The sequence below is a fragment of the Danio rerio genome, chromosome 7 (assembly GCF_049306965.1).
Source record: "Danio rerio strain Tuebingen ecotype United States chromosome 7, GRCz12tu, whole genome shotgun sequence".
NCBI classification, from domain to species: Eukaryota; Metazoa; Chordata; class Actinopteri; order Cypriniformes; family Danionidae; genus Danio; species Danio rerio.
The window spans coordinates 50645683-50669534 of record NC_133182.1 but is presented as its reverse complement, the minus strand read 5'-3'; the positions used below and the strand labels follow the sequence as shown (position 1 = coordinate 50669534).

Genomic DNA, 23852 nt, shown 5'->3' with positions numbered 1-23852 from the left:
AATAATAATATTAAATTGATAATTTTTTGATAAGGCAAGTGAAAATATTTCCTAACTGGAATATTCAAAAAAAAAACATCCTTAACATTTAGCCCTGCTAAAATGTAATTCATAATGATCTTAAAATGTGTTCAATTTAACATGGTGAAACCTGCAGAAACCCAGCTAACCTTACCCAAATCACAATAGCAGAACACTAAAATTACAACTGTTATCTTTTAAATATTTGATGTTGATCGAAACCGTTGTCCTAAACTGTTGAATTGCAATTTTGAAGAGACTTTTCTTTCAGATTTTTTTTTCCTTCAACTGTTGATCACAGTAGTTCATGCTATCTGCACTGAGGAAAATGATTAGTTGACTTCACTTAAAGTGAGCAAACTTGTTGCTTTTAAAACAATTAGTTGGCTTTACTTAAAAAAGTGACTAAACACGTTGAATTAAATGTAGGTAAACAAACTATGTGTTATTATAAATATTGGGTTGGATCAACTTAAAGTTGCTGAACTCTTCAAAAGCATAAAATACTGTAATGCTAAGAGAACATTGTTGTTTATCTGAAAAAACAATGCTGAATTCAGATATTCTGCTTTGAAAGTGTGCGTTACACGTTGGTCTGTTATTGTTTTTTTAATCCAACCAATGTCAGTTTAGCCAATTATGTTTTAGCACCCCGGGTTGCCTTGGTGGAAACCTCTGGCTGGCTCGCTCTCTCTTTCATTCATTCAGAAAGGCACTAAAACTATGCACCTGTGACCAAAATACGACCGAAATACGATTGAAATACAGCCATTCAGACGCACAGAATAGTGCACTCACTGCACTCCAACGAAATAGTTTATAAGCTTAAAGGTTTAAAATTTAGTTAATACATATTAAATCTCTTTAACATTATTAAATGTAGAAGCTGAATCACTGATATGTGTTGGTTTTGAGTCCTTAGACAGTTCTGAAGTTTAATTTCAAATAGTTTATTTTATTTTCAAGATCTGAGGTGAACTACCTGCTGCTGCTTTCAGTAGAATGACAATAGAAGTCACATTTTTATCATTTAACATTAAATAAAGCACATGAGGTGTACCTGAGGTGATCATTGTCAGTTTTCTGTTGTGCAGCTGCAAGAAATAGAAGCTGTTCCAAATATATATTGACATGAGGTCTTGGTTAGGACAAACACTGCTTTTAACATGGAGAGCATTCCCTCTATTGTGTGCTTTTGCTTTTATAATGAACATGATTTAAATCAGCCTTTAGGCTCAATAGTCAGACTCGCTCCTGTTTGTTGTCAATCTGGCAACCTGCGCTTATCTTTGTTTTAATCCAAGAATGCAATACCTAGTTCAACCACTGGGTGTCAAATTTACATACTGCACCTTCCAAGTTGGGTTTACACAGTTTAAGTACGGGAAATGGTAAGCAACATTTTACTTTATGCTTTACTTTATTAACAATAGTAATCAATTTACACAATAACAACTCAATGTATGCAGCCCATATAGAAGAGATGGCCTTAATGGCCTATAAATAAAGTGATTTTCAGACAAAATAGCAATACAACAAATGTGAGTGGAAATAAAATGAGAAATTTCCTTAATTCGGTTTAGTCAAAGAAATTGTCAACAATCTATTACAAACTACCCTTGAAGAATTGAGGACAAAATGAGAGTTTACAGTATTCATTTGTTTATTATATGTTTAATGCTTTTCCTAAATTTCTGAAGTGTACTTTGCAATGACACCCCTTAAACATAAATAACTGAGTCTCAAATCAGTTTTTAACAATGATTTCCAAAATCATTACAGTATACAACACTCGAAAGCGAACATCAAATATGATGAACACAAAAAAAAAGAACTCAAATAAAAAAATGAAATGTACAATTAATAGGATAAAGCATCTGCTAAGCATTAACACATCCCTCATTAAAACAGACCTTTCAATGCAGAATCTAAACAATATCAACCAATAAAAATAGGCCGGTTTAAATGACCAACATTCATTTTCAAAGACTGCACACTTTGAGTATTCAAAAACATATACTTCACATTCATAATCTCTTATTTCCCTTCATTCATAATACTGAATTTGGAAAACCGCAAACTATCAAAATGCAACATGGGAGCTCCGTTTTGCCAAGTGAATTACTGTGCTTCTTGACATCTTTTCAAGTCAATGTCACGTATTGAAGTGTGTGTCCATCTCAGTAAACTACTGAGACCTGAAAGTGAAAGTGTGTCCTGGTAATGAAATGCGGTTTTACTTTCGATCACCTGCATTGAACTGTTCGGTTAAGACACATGTTAAGGCACCAGCACATATTCTGCAACGACAGAAAGAGATCTCGCACTCCCTCCCTACTTATCTCCGTCATATGCTGCATCTCACAGACACATGCAAACAAACAAGACTACACAAGCAGAAAAAAGAAGAAAACCAATAATCAAGCTTCGCTCAACAGTGCTGATATACAATTAAGCTGACATGAGTTATTAAAAGCACAATCCTTTCATCATTCTGATCACTTTGGGTCTTTTTTGTCAAGCTGAAACAGATCCAACATGTCAATCATTGCGCGTCTGATATTGTTTCCGAAGCGATGAGAATCCTGAAGAAATATAGGAGGGAAAGGAAAAAGCAATAAATTAAGGGAACAATCAGCCAAGCTTTAAAAAAAAAAACAGAACAGTAAAAAAAAAAAAAAAAAAAAAAAAAAAAAAAATCAGGGGTTTGCAAACTAGTTTTGGGGATTTTCTGAAAAAAGCAATTAGACAAAATGTATAGGAGTGCATTTGTGAGGTAGAACATTGGCTGGTTTAGGTCTGCCACAGATATGTAAAACATGACAGTAAAATTGCCAGTAGGTGGCAGCAAGTCTCCGTTTCAAGATAATTATTCTTTAAACAACTTAATATTTCTTCATTTAGAAAATAAAAGATGTTAAATACTGCACACCCTAGCATTAATCCAAAGTTGCGAGTTTAAATGATCACTACAAGCATTTGAGAAGAAAAAGCACATTTTCATTTTGCTTGTGCAGTTGTCATAGGTCTCAGGACTGGAAAATCATCACTTTATTGGAATCTGGGTCAAAATAATTCATAGTTTTACATTTTGCTGAAGTTAAAGCAACCAAGAAACTCAATTTTTTTTTACAGTTTGTGTTTTGTCTGTGGTAGTACATTATTTTACAGTCCTGTTCTAAATATACATAATATTTATTATCACAGTAATTAAACTGCGTAATAATTAGGAACAATCCCTAAACCTAACCTTAACCCCTGTAAGTTATCATATATAAGCCAGTACTTTCTTAAGAAAACACTGCACTTTCTTTGGAAATAGGCTCATTTTACTAGCGTTAAACAGTTCTAGCATTTTTTTAATCCATTTCGCCGTCCTCCGGGTCTGGCGGGAACACTTTGAGCTTAGCTTGGCATAAATCATGGAATTGAATAAATTGAAGCAGATTAGACCATTAGCCTCTCTCTCTGTCAAAAATAAATAAATAAATAAAATTATATATTCCTTTATATACGAGATTAGCTAATTTTCATATTCAATGCGTTACTCGTTTGTAGTTACATTGTCTAGTATCATATATTTTAATTTAATGCCATGTCATCAACTATTTAGGTCACGGTTGTGGGTTTGCATGTATGGTTTAGTTTTGTTTCAGTCGCGTGTGTTTTAGTGGCTTGTTGGTGCTATTTGGTTACATGCTTGATTGTTTTGCCGATCTGTGGCTAATTATCATGCCGATTTCTGAACACTAGGGGCTCTATTTTAACAATCTAGACAAAGTCTGAAGCGCAGGGTGCAAAAGCATTAAGGGCATGTCAGTATCCCCGTTTGCTTTTTTAATGATGGAAAAATCAGCTCTGTGCCGCAGCGCATGGTCTAACAGGGTTGAGCTTATTCTCTTGATGAGGTATAGGTGCGTTTTGAGAATAAACCAATCAGTGTCTCATCTTCCATTCTCTAAGAGTCAGTTGCCTCATGCCATGGTGCATTTACTATTTACATGGCAGACTTTGTAAGTGGGAAAACTGAGCATTTCTTGCGAGAAAACAGTTAAACAGAGCATCTACAGGGCAAGGATAATGAACAGCCTCCTTTAATCGACCTTTACTTTTACTTTCTCTCTTGCATTGATTGGGAAACGTGTTGTTCGCACAGACATCCATTAGCCTATACATAATAAATTTTGTTTAAGCACAAAGATTTCTTTTAAAATTATTTCTAAATTCAGTTCTTATTTCTAGCAAATGAATAAATGACCAATAATAACAGAGCGTGTTTAAACAACTGAGTTATATCCACATACACATGCTGTGCCCCATATGCTCTAAAACCTGACAGGTGGACAAATCTAATGTTGTTTTTGATAAAACAAATATAAATATGCATATAATAAATAATACTGCAAATAATAACATTAAACAAAAGCAAATTATCATAAATAAACTGAAAAAAAGCCCCCCGAAGTGAAGCATGGAGGCAGTGGTTTTTATATTTATGTAGAAAAACTTTAATTCTTTTTCATTTGTAAAGATATCTGTGTAATGCTCTACATCCTTCGTGTTTTAAGCAATGTGTACGCAAGGTGCACAACTAACCTGCTCTGCGTGGGACTTTTAGCCGGTCTATTACTTAGTCTATTTTAGCTCCTCAAAATAGCAACACGCCAAAAATGCGCCTTAACACACCTCCTTTCTAGATCGAAACACCCAATAAGTCCACAAAGAGGCACAAATGGGTTTGCTGTTTAAACAACTTGGCGGAAAACACAAAAATTAAGGTTGCGTTGGTCTGAAAATAGCAACGTGTCGTGGAAACGCGTCTTGCGCCCTACTGTGCCGGGTGTATGATAGGGCCCTAGGTGTTTGTATCATTGTCAGTTCATTATCAGTGACCATTATTTCTCTCTGTCTCGTAAGCATGCTCTGTGTGTTTGCTCTGTGGGACTTCTAGCTGTTATCTGGAGAGCTACTTAGATTTGGATTTTACCTGCTCTTCTATACAGCACCGGTATCTTTTCTTTTTTCTTTTGTACTGTTTTTGCACTGTTTACCTTTTCCACCGGTAAGTAAAGACCTTACATTTTGGATCTTACCTTTATTTATTTATTATTTTGGGGATCGTGACAATTCATGCTACTTTCATGGCACAAACATGTCACAAATAAATATACAACTAAAAACAAAACAAGTGAATACAGAAATTCAATAAATTCTACAGTTTTCCTGGTGACACTTTGCTAAATATCTCTTTGAGTGAGTATGACCAACAGAGAATGAAAAGTTGTTTTAATCTAGGACGATATGGCTAGGAACTATACTTTCACTCTGGTGTAATAATAAAATAGCGGATTGAAATAAAGAAATTAATATTGAATGGATTAAAAAAAAAGGTAAAACCCAACTGTTTAAATATCGTGGAGCTATTTCCCAAAAAACGACTTAAATACACTTCTGCGTAGTCTTCGCACAGTGACGGTCTTCATGTCACACCATGACAAGCACCTCTAAAAAAACGCAACCAAAAATTTTGAAGATGCAGAGCACAAGATCTGTGATTGGCTGGCATGGTATATATATATATATATATATATATATATATATATATATATATATATATATATATGTGGCATGGTAGAGTGGAGGCCTTTTTAACGAGTCCTGTGAAGGAGGTCCAGATGGATACTTAAATATTTTTTAATGATTAAAATTCTTAAGCATGTCACTTTTACCCCCAAGTCTGAGTTTAAATACTTCTACAGCAGCATCACACGCATTTCCAGTGTAAACTCCAAACATGGGCAAAAAAAAAAAACCTCAACATAGCTGAAAATGGAAATCTCACTGCCTGCTAGTCTTTCGAAAGTGTTATTGCAGAGCAGTACTGACAGAATCCAGAAGTATAAATGCTCTCAATATTGTTTTCTACATATGGGGTATGACGATCATAATCTGTTATTACACATTAAGTACACACACTTTAAAATAAAGCACAACCAAGTAAGTATTTTGGAATGTAATAAAAGTCACAGTGTGGACAGTATTAGGAGACAAGCCAATATCATTACAGACTTCAGCTCTTCAAAAACACCTTAATATTGGGCATGCAATTAGTGGATAGCCGGTTAGATCTAGATGGGATATAGCTGCGGATACGCACTGCAATACAGCATACTTACACTATATACTATAGCGACACTATAATATAAAAATAATTCATACTTTCACATTACTCAAAGGGTTGGGGAGGGGGTAGGCCTTAATAAAATAATGTTTAATTGGTAATAATACTTAGTATAATTACTGTTTTTACATTACTGTGGTGGTTGGGTTTTGGGTAGGGGTAGACGTAAATATATAATATAAAAATATATAAATATTATTAAATTAAAATATAATTAATTAATGAGGTGAATACTATAATTTAATAAATAATATAAATAATTATTGTTAACGTCTTCTAACCGCAGCTGTATCCCTTCTAGCAACAACCTGGATAGCTAATGCCTAGTTCAGACTGCGTGATTTTAGCCACGATTTCGGGTCGCCGACAGGTTTTGAGTAATCGCCGACAAATGCCTAAAATCACAGGCAAATCGGTGCTCGTGCACGTGAGTGACAGTCACACAGTATGAACTATCAAAGACGTGATCTGAGAGAATCGCCGATGAGTTGCCGATGCCTGCGAGATATTTGGCGTGCTAAATATCTGGAGCTGTCAGCGATTCAAATCATGCCGTGTGAATTGAGTTTTGACTGAAAATAACATCAGCCATCGTCTACAGCCAATGAGAGAGCAGCATTCACTTGCGTGTGTGTGTGTGTATGTATGTATAACTGCTGCAGGCCAGCGGGAGGCTGTGGGAGAAGTTTAAAGCGCTCTTTTTCGGTTTATTTGGACCCACAAAATGGAGGAAAAACTAGTGGAGGTTTGACAGGACACAGGAGCAACCGTGTCTGTTTGACGTTTAATACAGAAAGAAATTAGTTTATTATCAACGTTAAGGAGAAATGGCTAATTCCCTTTAAACCCAGGTGAACAAATATGTACATGTTTTACCCCATTAAAGGCTTTTTCTCATTATGTAGTAAATAACAAAAGATATACTACGTGTTTTTGGCTGTGAAACGTAGTTTGGACGACGTTGTCGGCGATTCTTCCTATAGTGAAGTCATGCAATGTGAAAGTCCCTGTCACCGATACATCTTGCAGTGTAAACAAAGCAGCGACGAAACGCTAGCCCAGATAGTCATGCAGTGTGAAAACATCTGTGACACGACTAGTTTGAATATCATGCAGTCTGAACTCGGCATAAACTAACTACCAGACCAATCACATGATATTTTTAAGTCATATAGAGTTTTGTTTATGTGCAAATTATTAATTTCCATCATAGTTATGCTCATGTTATGCTCAAGTATCTGCCTATATTGAGCTCAAGCTTTTTCTATCTGCATTTTAAGGTTATGACAAGAGCCAGACAAGATCTGGAGACATTCTTTGTTATTTCTGCGAAGAAATTTTGTTAAAAATCTGCAGATTTATGTGAAATGATTTTGCGAGTATCATAACTAAAACCTTAATATATGAACTAAAAAGTAATACCTTTTAAACTTGTATTTAATGTTTACAATGCAACTCCAATTAAATCCACTTTACTTGGTAAACAAAGCAAGTCTTCTATAAAATATATCTACCAAAAGGCAGAAAATATTACTTTACAAACTGTATTGTAAATAAATCAGATGAACATTTTCATATTAGTCAATAATTATAGTGAATAAATATACATTTACAAAAGTAAATAAACAGAATCAATGATGGGCTGCAAATCTGCAGAATTTTATGTGGGCCTAGTTATGACAAAGTGATTTGGTGTTCAATATTCAAAAGAATATGTGGACGAAACGGCTACTAATAAAAAGGGAGCAGCACTAGTGTGTGTACTCACAGTCTCTGGACTGGAACGTTTGGAAGAGATGTGGAAATTGATGAGTTTTTCTCCAACAATCACATAAGCCACACCATAACCATCATCTGCAACCTATCAGGAAAAAAATAGAATAAACATTGTTCTTCATTTCACCATGATTTTTAAATTTGCAGGATTACGTCATCTATGAAAGACTCACAGGTCCAAAGCCTCCTCCGCTGGTCACATACTCTGGGTTTTTGACCAGGTCAAACAGCTCCCCCTGCTGTAGAGGAGTCTGACTGGTGGACAGTCTCCAAGGCTCTGACAGCACCTGCAACAACATTTCAGATGTGCTCAGCCTGCTAGTTTGTCCATTCATACACATTTTTATCATCACATGATCTGTTTCAACAAAAAGCAAATGACCTGGGGCCTGTTTCAGTAAGGAGGTTCAAACAACTCAGAGTTTAAACTTGAACTCTGAGTTGATTTACCGAGAGATTAAAAACTCAGAGTTTTCGGTTTCAGAACAGCTGATCTGAGTTGGGTCAATCAACTTCGAGTAGACCAACTCAGAGTTAAGCGCGCGCACCGTGACTATAAAAAGGCATTATCAGTGGAGCGCAGACATTACGAGGGACTATGGCAATATCTTATAAAAGAGATCAGCATTTCTTTCTCCAGCTGAACTTGATGTTCTCATGCAAAGTTATAGCAAATATGAGTGTATATATTTGAAAAGAAGCAGCCATCAACCAGTTAGCGTGGGAAAACAGCCGCTCAAGATAATGCCTAATTTAACTTTTCAAGTATTTAAATATTTAAGTATAATAAAATAAGTAATGTAATTTGTGAAGTTTATATATTTTTTTCTAAACTTTCTTTTATACATTTATTAGTTTTAAATGATTTAACAGTGCACTTGTGTGTCTGCCATTTTTATTGATCAAGTGATAGAGGTTAATATAACATTTAGAAGGTAAGCAGTACTAAAATAATTTTTAGAAAGAATAATAATCCCATTAATCTAGTTACATGCATGTCGAAGGTGAATTTAATTTAATTATTTATTAAAAAAGCATAAGCCATTCTAGTACAGTTCTTCTGTGTGTGACTAAAATGTAGGCAATAGCTATGTTTCCATCCAAATATATTACATAAATTTATGTGCAAAACTGGAATATTGCATAAAAGATGCGAATAAAATTCCATCCAACGAGTCAAAGAGAAATAAATTGTCACTTCCTGATTTAACTGGCACCAAATATCAACAGTAAAAACAGAATTTACTGTGGTAGAAGAAGCTGTGTCAATTAATTCTTTATTTAGCCTAATTAATGTACTTGCGCCTCGATGTCAGAAGACAATGCTGAAACACAATGAACACGTGGGGGCGTCTGAAGCCATGAGATGCGGAGACTCTTGACACGCACCAGACGTTCGGAGGTAATTAATAATATACACTAATACTGAAACAGTTAAGGCATTTTAGAATGACTAAAACAATATTTAAGACGTGTTACAGTGTTCTCAGCCTCCATTTACACACATTTTCATTATCATATGATCATGATCTTTTTTTTAATGTACATACTGTAATTTGTTCAGTAAAAGTGTTTCCATCATAGTTTATGCGCACATTTTCTATCGAATAAAAGTTTATCCTACTCAGTTATATGCGTTTTTTATGCATATTTTAAAAAGTTATGTGCATCATGACATTTCTATCAATCGTTTTTATGCACGTATCCAAAATGAGCATTAAAATAGGTGAAAACGTAAGGCTAAGGCGAGAAATACCGCTTCATCTTTAAAAAAGGGGAGGAGACCGACAGAAACTCTGAGTTTAGAGAATAAAACCTGCTTCTGACCAGGTTAGATTCACAGAGTAAGTTACTACAGTAACTGACTCTGAGTTAAAGTTAACTCTCTTTCAGAAACAGGCTTGACTTACCCTGATTTCTCGAGTTTAACAAACCTGCCATTTTGAAACGGAAAACCCAGAGTTTCTCTCATTTCAGGGTTAAAATACTCTGAGTTTTCAGTTAACCTCCTTTCTGAAACAGGCCCCTGGGAGTCATTTAGAATAACGGAAAGATTTTTTTCAACACATTTCTAAACATAATAGTTATGATAACTGATTTATTTTATCTGTCAATGTGACAGTACATAATATTTGACTAGATATTTTTCAAGACACTTCTATACAGCTTAAAGTGACATTTGAAGGCTTAACTAGGTTAATTAGGTTAACTAGGCAGGTTAGGGTAATTAGGCAAGTTATTGTATAATGATGGGTTGTTCTGTAGACTATCGAAATAATACATAGCTTAAAGGGGCTAATAATTTTGTCCTTAGAATTTTGTTTAAAAATAAAATCCTTTTATTCTAGCCAAAATAAAACAAATAAGACTTTTTTTGAAGAAAAAATATTATTAGACATACTCATTCATAAATTTCTGAACCACTGATTAAAAACACACCTCTTTGAGGAAAGGAGAGTCCTGTCCAAGGTACTTTAACACCACATAAAGGCAAAAGAGATGCCGATCAATGCCATGACCAGTCATCGCCAGTCTGTACATCTGCTGGTGTTTCTCAGCAGCATTTTTCAGTAACTGAAGCTTTTGTTCTCTCTACAATAAGCAAAACAAAAACAGTTACTATGCCATATCTGCGCTGCTATACTTTAACCCCTCCTCTATGATTTTTAAAGGATACTTTTGACAAGTTACCGTATGATTGCTGTTCATGGCACGAACAAAAGCACAGGACTCTGTAGTGCAAGACCGCACAGTTTCAGTACGACCTTCTCTGAACAAACGGGTCATGGACGCCTCGTAGGTCAAGCAAAACTTTCCTTTGTCCTGTACAATAAAAAATAAATATGTAGCAAGAAGGTGGCATATTTCACAATATCGTGTGCTTCCGAAGTTCAAAGATAGGACGGCCTACCCTATAGTGTGCCAGCTGCAGTGCGAGCTGGATGAAGGCATCTGGACTGGTCCTGCACTTCTTGATCAAGCCCTTACCAAAGTCACTGAAGGGGATGATGTGAGAGTCCACATCATCAGCCAAGGCCTCGGCCACAGACAGAGAGTTGGTGATCATAGTTTGGCACTGCCATGAAATAAAAAGCACAACAAAAAGAACGTCAAATTAACAGGCAGGTGATGTGTTGTGATATTATTACAGTAGAAACATCAAAATACTGTGATTAACTATTATTTGAACTTTCAGAACGTTTCAAAAAAATTCCGCCATATGCATTATATTTTAATCACTTTAATATGACCTATGTTTTAATATTAGTCAATGACATGCCTGAGATCCAGTTTAAAATCATTCTGATTTCTCCAGCCTATTGTTTGTCAATTCTTTACAAGAAGGCTTTGTTAGCATAAGTTAATTAAACTCATCTGAAGATAAGACCTTAGCAGGTAATCATTTTCTAGTTAATGTTTAACAACTGATTAAAGTTGAATTAGATTTTTAAAACCAACATAAAAATAGTAACCTAATAAAAAAAAGGAAATTATGTTATTAATTACTAACTCTCATATCATTCCGTACCCCTGAGACCTTAAATCTGAGAGCTCCCTCATCCTCCATAGATAGCAACAGTCTGACTAGATCAAAGTCCAGAAAAATACAAAAAAACTATATACCTTCAGTGATTCAATCAGAATATTGTCAAGCTACAAGAATACTCTTGTGCGCATATGCAACAAAAATAATTCAACAGTTTCTTCAGAAGAAACTGTTGAATAAAGTTGTTCTTTTTATGTGAACCACTGAAGACACATGAAATGTTTTGATTATGGTTTATGGTACCTTTTTGGACTTTAGATGAGTCAGGGCCCCTAATATCTATGGAGGAAGATGGAGCTCCTGGGTTTTCATCGAAAATATCTTAACTTTGTGTTCAGAAGACAAATGGAGGCCTTAATGTTTAGAACTAGAAAATCTTACACCATCTAATGCCTAAACAGGCATCTTTATGTCAGGAAAAAACAGTAATCAGCACATTTACAACTGAAATTAGCATACACAAACCTCAGTTGGGATGTTCCACTGCAACCTCTGAGGTCCAGGTAGATTAGCGTGAGGTTCTCCTTTACAGTGACCATCTTCTGTGTAGCCCAGTTTCACAGGGTCCATCGAGAGTACTTGCTTGATGAAAAATGTAATTAAGATGTATATTAGCAACAATCATAACATTTAGGTGTAGCAAATCATGATTAAGAGGCTGTACAAACTATATCCACCAACTATAACTGCTATTATATAAGTACTATAGCACTTGCTTTGTAGCAATAAGTAGTACTATAGCACTTATTCATTGTTGCTCTAATAGTTGTGTAAATTGCTTCCTTGTCCTCATTTGTAAGTCGCTTTGGATAAAAGTGTCTGCTATAAATGTAAATAGCGTCTGCTATAACATAAATTTAAATGTATTAAGTCTAAATACGAAATTATTTTAAATTGCAACAACTATCCCCTTCAATGCAACTATCATCCTTATATCAAACTTATGGCATTGTCTTGTTCCCTTTCCTTGATTTGTTCAAAACCAGTTTGAGTTTTTGCTAACACATTAGTTTAAGTAACAATTCACAACTGGCTTATTTCATGCATATTATTGAGATATTGACTGTTTGTAAGCACTATAAAATAACATTAGGGATGTAAAATAAAATACTTTATCATCTAACCAAATACCCAAACTCAACTACTACTTTACTATTAGTAATAGTACATGCTTTAATATTAGCAGCTAATTAGTAGTTTATTAAGCAAAAAGTCTTAGTTAATGGTTTGTTAACAGCATGAGTTGTACATTAAAAGTGTGACTAAGATTTATTTGTTCTGGTGAACACAAAAGAAGATAGTTTGAAGAATGGTGCAAACCTGACCATTCATCCATAACAACTGTTACAGGCTTCCAACATACTCAAAATATCTTCCATTTAGACGGAAGCGACAAAGTGCAAGCTTTGAATGTTAATATTAGGTTTATATCTGATAAAGATGATGTTTTGGAGTACTAGCACTAGCTAATAGATAAGTTTAAAACTAACAATACTCTTACTAAAATCTAACAAACATTATTTTAACCTTTAACACATCTTTGTTGTACAAAACAATTATTTCCTCACTGATCTGAATGTCGTTAATGTATGCATGCGTACCTCCCAGAGGTGGCCGACGATTGGAGCATCAGCCCAACTGTGTTCTGCATTAAGACCCATTGTTCCATTCTTGAAGATGATCAAGTTTATGGACTTATCAAACCACCTGATGAAAAATGGTCATAAAAATGTACATGTAGACCTGGCAACTTGAAAATGGAAGAAAAAAAAATATCCTAATATCTCTCTGGTGTCTTCCTTACCTGTCATAACACTTGCCATGGAGCAGTGATTTAGCATAACGGTCCAGAGACTCCACAGGGTTTTTCTGATCAAATCTCTGCTCTGTGTCATCCAGTGTAACAAAAAAAGCTGCCTTCTCCACAGAATCCAGACTCTTCTTATTCGTGCCATGTCGCAAGTAGGCATTGCGGGCACAAGCCCATGGCACTCTTTGGCAGACACAGAAAATAACACAGGTTAAACTATTGTGTTGTTATGACAAGTAACAGTTGAAAAAAGGAAACAATTTTTGACCCTTCGCTAAGCCACACCGAAAACTGCCATATACCAACCGTAGCTATGCGCAGTCAGTCTGTCAAGCTTTCGGTTGAGAGAAACGAGTCAAAGCATTGTGCATGTGGATTGTGCAAATCTGACACCCGCTATCCTAAAAGTTTGGACAGGGTGGTGGATTATTTTTTTCCCTTTTCAAAACCTAAAACCCAAAGGGAGAAATGCCAGCATGGATCAAACTTTACGAGGGGCTGTAAAAGCAGCACAATCTAGTCATAGTTCCATCTGTTTCAAGCTACGATTATTGGGATTAAATGTCAACAGAACAAAACTGAGATGTGATCACAACCTGAGCACATGCGATCAATATACTACACCCGCAGCTGTTTTTCAGTAATTTATATCCCTCGTGCCCATGTCAGAGCTACAGATCGCCTATGTTTTTGTCATTTTTTGAAGATTTTGATGGCGTTATAGCGGGTTGGTGTCTGCTTTTATATTTGGTGTCAAATTAATATTTGCTGGTAGGGAAAATCTTTTTGTTCACTTCTGCTATTTATACTTTGATTCACATTTTAATTTATTTATTTATTCCATTTAACTGCAAATTAGAATAGAAACTGGATAAAAACATACAAACATACTGAGAGTTGTAGATACTGTACATTGTTTTGGGTCAATGATGCTAATATTCAGCACAAATCCATCAATTTCCCCTTTCTGGCTGTTCTTTCTGAGAATGAATTATGTAGAAGCGCTGCCCATGTGTGTTTCCTCATCGGTTTGTGATGATATTCATTGCACAACAAATAATCTATCAGGCTTTAAAAAAAAAAGAGAAATCACGGTTTAATTAGTTTTTTTTAGATTATTTAAAATTTTACCTGTTCTGCTGTGCATAAACCAAGCTGTTGAATGGTCAGCGTATGAGGCTAGGCTAGGCCTAAGCTTTAATTTTGATTAAATTATTTTCTAATCTGTTGCGTTTTATGTGCTGAATACACCCCTGTAATGCATACTGCAGTCCTTTTTTGTCTGGCTTTCTCAGATATCTCACCTGTTCGTCAACATTGAATATTATATCCCTGGGAATATCTGACACTGGCACATACATATTGTAATAGACGTGTCAGGCACGACAGCTTGACAGGCGTAGCAATAGTAACTAAGAAGGGCGGGTCTTGGTGAAGGGTTAATTAGGAGGACCTCATTTCAAACTTTGCACCAGTGTTTAAATTTCTTAAAAAAAAAAAAAAAAGTTCATAGTTAATTACATCAATTAATTTTGTATTTAAATGACTTTTCTAATTACCATGACTAAAAAAGTAACATAACATAACTACTCAATAAATAATTTATTTACTTGACTCAATACTACTTTAAATACATATAACAGAGTATATACACAGGAATCAGAAAGTGAAACTCAATACCTTTTAAGACCTTTTTGAGACTCTTTCCAGACATTTTAGGACCTCATTACCACATTAGGTTTTAACCCCGAAACACTGGCGAGATTTTAACTTAGTTTATTTACTAAATATTAATGTAAAAAACTAATCCAAAACTAAAACATTATACATATACTGAATAAAAATCTATTAAATCTGGGTAATTCAGCATGTGGCGCCTATAGGACTACAGAAATAATGGCGTTGCCTTGGTTACTGCAATAAACAAAGCAGCATGATGTCAAATCTAGCAGGATTTGATTGATTTCATAAACTACACGGCATCCTGATATTCACAGATTTAATTCAGCCAAACTTTAGCATATAACCATAAATTGCATAATCAATGTATATATGATATAAAATTGAATACCTTGTAAAATAACATTTAATACTTTAATACTTTTTAAGGGCCTTAAATTTCTCGACATTGATTTATCAACATTTAATACTTTTTAAGACCCCGCAGACACCCTGTAAAATCAGTGCATATACAAAAGAAATATAACTACTTAAATTCTTTAAATTTGAGATAATTTGAGGACCTTTAAGTTTTATATTTTTACTTTAAAAAGGGTAAACTTTATATGTATAAAAAATTGTCAAAAGTATTATACCATATATTAGTACATTGCTTATTTTATTGTATCTTAAATGGTGCAATTGTCTGATAAGTCAAACATTCTTATAATTTTATAATAAAATTTCTAAAATATAATTTTAAAATAAAAGAATATATCTTTATATTTTCAACTAAATGAATTTATCATGTTCAATTATACTGATAAATGTTACTTTTCGTTGAAAAATAGAAAGCTGCTGAATTTATTACAGTAATTAAGGCAATTGCATTACAAGTGCCTGAAATGTATTCCCTTACTTTTTAGCCAATAATAACAATAATACATATTTTTGTACAACTGGTTACATTTTACTTTATTTTCTTTAGACTGTTGTTTACAGTTACTTTAGCTACTTTCCCTTGAAGTTCTGTAGCAGTTACATGCGATCGGACAAATGAATGGCAGGAAAGCGGTAGTGACTTCTGCTTTTGTGGGTCTTGTGAGTACCTGTCCCCTGCGGTGAGGGCGGCCAGGGTTTCCTCTCCAGGCTGAGGCTCGGACGTGTCGGCCAGGATCCTCTCCATCTGCTGCTCAATCTCTCTTGGCAGGAGTAACCGGCCATCATAAAACATCCATACTTTAAAGTAACGGCCCCGGTGATACACCACTATATGCCTGCTGTCAGACACGTGCTGTACTGAGTCTGTGTTCAGGTGGACAAAGAAAACAAGCACTATATAACTATATTGTGTAAAACATTTGACATCGGGTATGTTAAGATGCTAAAATCAATTTTGCTGGCAGGCAGTGGGTCAAAAATGTTAAACATAATGATTACGAATACATTTGGGGTTGGTAAATTGTTATATATGAATTAGGGTACGATTCAGTTTGAATACACTTAATATTAAAATTTGAAGCTGCACAACTGCATTGCTAAATTGAAAATAATATGATTTTAAGGCATTTAGGAAAAACTTACCAACCCCAAAAGACATAAAACAATTCTAAAGCTTAATAAAACAATGCAAACAATAAAGGGAGCAACTAAGGTGAAGGTTAAAGGTGAAGTGTGTGTATAATGTACCACTAGAGGCAAACAAAACAAAAAAAGAAACAGGTTTTCTGAACACAGCCAAACAGACAGTACCATCCAGGTGTTTATTGGGGGGGAAAAAAAACATACAAACTGCTGATGTACAATTGCCACTGCTCAGTAAAAATGATATATTTAAGTAGATATGCAATAATGTTTTTTTTAGTTAAACTTCATTGTTTTTTTGTAGGTAAAATTAAAAAGACGTGACAGTTTTTCAATGTAAAACTAATACTTATGTTGAAAAACCAAAAACGTCTTTCACTTATTTTGAGTTTTATTCATTTTTTAAGTCTAAAAAGTAATGAACTACTGTTTATTTATTATTATTATTTTGTGCTGTATTATTATGTATTATTATATTATTATTTGGTTACTAAGTAGGAACAAAAAACACTTTAAAATATAAAGTTTTTATGTGATTTTCTGAACTAGTAGTTATAAAGTTAATGAAAGCATAATAATGGGGATAACCATGAAACAATGATTATTTCTCCGACTCTAATCATACAACCAAAATCTATAATCGTTGCATATATTACTATATTTCCAAAACAACCCACTGACACCTTTGAAGTATTTCCATCAGCAATCATAAGCTTATCTGTCTTCTTGCAGATTAAATTATAAGCGAAATGGAAAGCAGAATTGGAAGTGCTTTGGCCTGTATCTTGATTCTGGCACTTTGAAAACTGTGTCATGTTCAGTACCTGTTTCTATGCCTGGGATGCGACTGGTGTTGAACATACGCTCATACTGGGACGAGCACATGGGGATGGTGTTTTGAAGCATAAGCTGCGAAGCAGAGAGGAAGAGGTCAAATAAAAGATGGAGGGAGGACTTGGTGAGACACTCTACAGGATGTGAAAAAGGTCACTGCTGGGCAAAATGGAGAGAGTATGTGATCATTAGGGCACAAGATGACTGGTTGGGATCCTACGGTCAAAAAATATAATGTAAGGGAATGGAATGAATGGAGAGGGATTTTATGCAGCACAGCTCTGTGTCACCAGCTTGTCATCACATGATTTGTGCATAACAACAAACTGCCAGTAAGCATGCATAAGAACAGGTCTAATCAAAATGAACCGATGACACATGACCAGTGTAGTAGGCAGAAGTTAGGCTATGGTGCACAGACTGGCTATTCTTACCCCTCTCCTTTCCTGGGATGCGGCTTGTATTAAATAGCCGTTCCCATTGAGCAGAACAGAGTGGAACGCTGTTTGATAGTGCAAAAACCTGCACCGTTATGACCACATGATCAGGAGGCATGAAACAAAAACATTCACAACATTAAATTGAGGGAACAGTCTCCATAGTGACAGCCTATGGATGATATATGCAATTAATCACTTGTGATAAAGGACAGAAGAGTTATTACAGTGTAATTACTTATTTTATGGCTATGAAGGTAAAAAAATATATAATAATATTATCTCATTTTATTTTTCTTTATCATGGCAAAATTGTAAATCAGCTCACTAATCTACCTGATTGCTCAATATTAGCTGATTAGGAGAGAGTTTTGAGTTTATCAGCTATTACTATGTCAAAAACAGAAAATTTAATTTACAGACATATTATAAAAACTCTTCTATAATAAAAACTAGGGGTGTAACGGATCATAGATCCCAACCGACGCTTGTGACCCGCTAATTATTTACTTTTTTTGAACTTGTTGTTATCCAACGTTTATAACAATTGCAAAGAGATCGCCTCCCGCATCATTTAAATCACGTGCATGAAGGCATTTTGGCTTCTCTGTAAACTAAAACGATGACAGAAAACGTTGTGGTGGGACCTAAATGCTTTCTTAGGTTATTAATTAAAGGTGTTTTCTGTCACTAGGTATGTTTTCATCCAGAAATGTGGATTAACTTTATGCACCAAACTAGATTATAGCATAAAATATGTGCGAATGAAGCAGCGTTTCCATCCAACAAGTCAAAGAGAACAAAATCGTCACATCCTGATTTACGGAAAACGGAATTTGCTGCGGTAGGAGAAGCTGTGTGAATCTTTTCTTTATTTAATAAATGACTTGGGCCTCTGAAGGCAATCCTGACCAGCAGTGAATATGCGGTGGCCTATGAAGATGTGAGACGCAGAGCACATCTTGATTCTGGCCGTCATTTATAATATAATGACACTAATACTGAAATGGTTAAAGTGTTTTAGAATGACCAAAACAACATTTCAACGTTTTGCAATGTGCTCAATCACAAGACTTTTTTTAATGCGCATACTGGAATTTGTTCAGTAAAAGAGTTTCCATCGCAGTTTATGGGCTTCTTTTCTTATCAAATAAAAAGTTTATCCTACTCATTTATGCGCATATATTTTATGCACATTTTCCAAATTTATACACATCTTGGTGTTTCCATCAACCGTTTTGTTAATGTACAAAGTGTGCATACAAATAGGTGGATGGAAATGTAGCTACTGTTTGTCACAATTAAACATTAAAAGTTAAAAATAATAAATGATAATGATTTGCATGTTCATTAATCTTTCGAAGTGCTGTTTTCAAATCTGAATTTTATGGAGAGAGATTTAGTTTTTACTCTTTTTTAGTTAGTTACAAACTATTAAATAACACAGAAGTACTGGGATTACAGTTTATAGTTCAGATATAAACATTGATGTTTATGGTAAAGATTAAATTTAGCATTTAATGGTTGTTAACGCTGGTGAATGTTGGAGCAATTACATTGTTTAACCAATAGTTAGTGACAAACAACCATCAAAATTATGTCACTGAATAGGTTTTCAGAATTGACCCACCTATAATGAAACATGAAGTTTTATGTATGAACTGTTGAATCAATTGAAAATAAATATGATCTGTTGTACGAGATGTTAGATTTCTGTATTTAGCATTATCAGCAACTGTAGCAAAGATAATTTTTCATATTGAATATTTTCCTTTTATTCAGCTGGTTCTTTCTTGATTTTTGTTATTATTAAGCTTCCAAGTTGTGTTTGTTAAATCAATGGTTTTTACTGTAAGATTTGTTGTATAAATGGAAAGAAAATGACATTTGTCTCCTACTTTTTTGCTGATCCAAAAAGGTCTGATCGGTGACTTAAAAACCATAACGTGATCTGAACCGTGAGATTTGTGATCAGTTACACCACTAACAAAAAGGTTTCTAACAATAAAGACAACAACAACGATAAATATTACGTAAAATTAGCTAAAAATCTAAAATGGCTAAGATTCAAACAGCAAAATTGTAAAATATTTTTCGAGTGCCTTGGCCTGACTTTTGCTGTCTATTCTGATGAATCCCTTACAAAAAGAGCACCGACACATTTTTTAAGCTACCCCTGAGAACTTTTGTTTGCGTTTGAACTGTAAGATTTACTTTTGATAAAAACGCTACAATTTTTTTAGGATTTACATTTTAAAATAAATTTTAAAGTCATTTCAGATAGAAAACGTTGTTTGACAACATTAAAAATTGGGCATAGTAGAAGTATATTTATTAGCTGATTAAATGAAAGCAATTTATGTTGATGTGAAGATGCAGTGAAAATATGGTAGATTGTCTAACCGGTTTGATTTGAGCCCGGTCCAGCTTCCTCCTGTACAGCATTATTGCATGAATGACGTTTCCTGCTCTTGCTGCTTGAATATTTGTGGGAAAAGCGTAAAGAAAGTCCTGTTCAAAAAGTGGGGGAAAGGGCAAGTGGTTTTAGATGCCAAGAATGCATGTATAATCAAATTGAGAATAAACAAAAATGGGAGTTAACTGAACTCTGTGACCAAAACACAGTGACCTAAGCTTATCTTGTGACTGTAATATATCTAGGCACTCTATTGCACGTTTTGGCTGCATACACATGTGAAGCTGGCAAGCACCATTTACCATTACATAATAGTTGCTGTTAACCATGATTGGCCCACGACCTCTCAGGTAGATATATTCTTCCCACCAGTCACTGACCTGAAACACATACAGCAATAAAAACTCAAATGAAATTAAGGTTTAGACCTTCACAGTCATTCCCGTTATAAAACAAATCCCCAACAATTACACTTGCATTCAAAATTTCAATTTTGTAAGATTTGTTTCAAACGGATTGTTCACACTAAAATGAAAACTCTGTCATCATTTACTCTTCCTTTACTTGTTGCAAACCTGTTTGAGTTTCTTTTATCTGTTGAACACAAGAAGATTGCTTAAAGAAAGTCGGAAATACATGACCATTGACTTCCAAAGTACTTGTTTTTTCTACAATGGAAGTCATTGGTTACAGGTTATCAGCTTTCTTCTATTCTATTCTATTCTATTCTATTCTATTCTATTCTATTCTATTCTATTCTATTCTAATGTGTTCAACAGAATAAAGAAACTCCTTAATAGGTTACTTTACCAGTTGAGAATGAGTAAAAAGAGAGTAAAAGTTCATTTTTGGGTGAATTATCATAATTCTAATGTTAACCCCAGATTGTTTTTGTAAACACTGACATATTTAGAATTTTCACCATCTTTTTGATGTTGATAATTAAGGATAAAATACATAAATCATTTTTTAAACATTTATGAGTCCTTCCGCAGATCCTGAAACCTAATCTGATGTCTAGTACATTGACAGTCTAAATCCCTAACTATCTCTGAACATTTGTCTAAGTTTACCCAAAACAAATTGTACAGGTTTGCACAAAGTAGAAAACAGAACACAACATAATACCGTTGATATGCTGAGCAATGCATTTTACTTACGTAATTGGTGGCCCACCAAGACTTCAGTTTGAGGTACCACTGAAGTTTTGGTCCAAGGTTCCTCTCAAAATCCAGTGCAAGTCTCTGCATTCTTTGGTGCTCCTCATCGCTCAGCAGTGGTTGGACAGATTCAAGATACTAAAGTCCAAAATTCAAAAGAAAACAAGCTAAATTTCACACCTAAAGTATAATATCACTGTAGAGTTTAGTATAAACTTAAATCGCACATCATTATGAATTCTAGCAACTGATGCTTGTGAGTTCAAATCAAATCATCGCTAGTTTTGTTTTCTAGTACGTTCTGAACAGCGTGCACGTTTTAGTAAGTTATCTCACTTCATCCTTGTTGTGCAACCTACCTCAACATCAGATGATAATCACCTGAGCAAGTTAACTCTGAAAGCAAGTGACCAAAATAGACATTGAAATAACTAAATGCAGTATAGCGATTTCTGGATTACCAGTTTGAGTCTGCATTTAATGGAATAAACTAAGGCTGCACAATATATCGTTTCAGCATTGATATTGCAATGTGTGTCTGCAAAAGTCAAATCGCAGGATATGCAACGGTGAGTCTGGATTATAGTTGTATATAACTATATACGTGTTATAACAGCACAACAATTGAGAATGCATGAGCTAACATTAATAAAGAATAATTTTACTGAATTATTAAAACAATGAAGACTATAGAGTGTCATTTAACATTTAGTTATTTAATGTCTGTATCTGAATACTGTTTGACTCTTCGGAAACCATAAAGCACTGTTTCGTTTACTTTTTTCTTTGCTTTTGCTTGCAATTTATTATACATTCATAATATTAATTATTTTTAATACATGATTCACATCTTTACATCACCTCAATCAATCTAAATTCAAGACTTTTTCGAGATTTGTATTCATATTGCATTAATGTCGCAGAAAAACTAAATATCGCAATGTCAGATTTTTCCAATATCGTGCAGCCCTAGAATAAACATCCTAAAAAAAAAAAGACTAAAATAACTAACACTTAACTTAAGAAAAAGATTGAGCTGGACGATTTAGAAATGAACTACTCACTCTTCTTGTGGTTTCCTTCACGGATGGCACAAATAAATGAGGAAGAGAATTCTGAAAGCTGTAAAGCATTGGTGTTTGCATGCCAGAAAAAACCTTTACGAAAACCTGCAAAGACAGAAATTTTTAGCCAGGGACTGATACCAAAAACATTTAACAATTATTATTAATTCTATACTGCCTTACGCACCAGCCACAGTCGAATTTTCCAGGTCATTCTGCCATGAGAGGCAAACATCCAGCCGTGCCAGGACAACAGACCCTTCAGAACAGTCCTCATGCCGAATATGATGGCAATCCACAGACCTGTGCCCACCATGACACCCCCAACTAACATCTGCTTTTGTTCGGACATGTACCTACTGCAGAAAAAGAAGCCTTAAAATAACCTCTCAAATAAACCATCAAATAGCCTCATTCACAAGCACTTTATACAGTGAATTAGTACATGCACACTGTATCAGCAATGCTAGTTACCAATTTATTTTTCAGAATTTCAATAGGGATTCTCATTTTTGTTTTCTTTAAGTTTTACAAGATAAACCAAGCCAACCAACAACATCGAGAATCACAACATTACACATTTTTATTTAAATCAAACGTGTTTATAAATATTAGTTATAAAGGACAATGGAACAATAATGTTTACTGAACAACTTTAATATAGGAAAGAATTTCTTTGGAAAAGCACAAACTAATAAAAGGCTGGATAAATACACTACCTGACAAAAGTCTTTTCGCATATCTAAGTTTTAGAAACAACAAATAATAACTTGACCTCTGGTTGAAATTTTTTTTTTATAAATATTGTGTTTGGCTCCCATGAGCTTGGAGGACTGCATCCGTACATCTCTGCAATGACTTAACTTATTAATAAAGTCGTCTGGAATGGCAAAGAAAGCGTGCTTGCAAGACTCACAGAGTTCATCAAGATTCTTTGCGTTCATCTTCGATGTCTTCTGCTTCATCCTACCCCAGACATGCTCAATAATGTTCATATCTGGTGACTGGGCTGGCCAATCCTGGAGCATCTTGACCTTCATTACTTTCAGAAACTTTGATTTTGTGGCTGAAGTATGACAATGAGCGCTATCCTGCTGAATAATTTGTCCTCTCCTGTGGTTTGTAATGTGATGGACAGCACAAATGTCTTGATACCTCAGGCTGTTGCTGTAGCCATCCACTCTGCAGATCTCTCGCACACCCCCGTACTGAATGTAACCCCAAACCATGATTTTTCTTTCACCAAACATGACTAATGTCTATGAGAATCTTGGGTCCATGCAGGTTTCAATAGGTCTTCTGCAGTATTTGTGATGATTGGGATGCAGTTCAGCAGATGATTCATCTGAAAAGTCTACCTTCA

The 23852-nt window shown here is 34.7% G+C and overlaps 1 protein-coding gene across 9 annotated transcripts in view; it reads right to left on the bottom strand.

Moving 5' to 3' along the window:
* Positions 1–1666: 1666 nt before the first annotated feature.
* The window catches only part of cpt1aa (carnitine palmitoyltransferase 1Aa (liver)), a 25221-nt gene continuing 3035 nt past the window's right edge, over positions 1667–23852 (bottom strand). For 3 of the 9 annotated variants that reach the window (XM_073906674.1, XM_005166474.6, XM_005166473.6), the window contains exons 4-19: positions 22677–22848; positions 22490–22594; positions 21426–21563; positions 20568–20645; positions 20253–20360; positions 17847–17934; positions 16104–16299; positions 13330–13518; positions 13127–13232; positions 11991–12107; positions 10890–11054; positions 10670–10801; positions 10418–10570; positions 8152–8265; positions 7971–8063; positions 1667–2606 (exon numbers count right to left, since the gene is read on the bottom strand). In XM_073906674.1, coding sequence (XP_073762775.1) covers positions 2520–2606; positions 7971–8063; positions 8152–8265; positions 10418–10570; positions 10670–10801; positions 10890–11054; positions 11991–12107; positions 13127–13232; positions 13330–13518; positions 16104–16299; positions 17847–17934; positions 20253–20360; positions 20568–20645; positions 21426–21563; positions 22490–22594; positions 22677–22848 — 2041 coding nt within the window. In that variant the 3' untranslated portion in view covers positions 1667–2519. Of the gene's footprint in view, positions 2607–7970; positions 8064–8151; positions 8266–10417; positions 10571–10669; positions 10802–10889; positions 11055–11990; positions 12108–13126; positions 13233–13329; positions 13519–16103; positions 16300–17402; positions 17935–20252; positions 20361–20567; positions 20646–21425; positions 21564–22489; positions 22595–22676; positions 22849–23852 lie in introns of all 9 variants that reach the window. The other 6 variants (XM_073906675.1, XM_068222315.2, XM_005166476.6 and 3 more) reach the window with 3 other exon arrangements.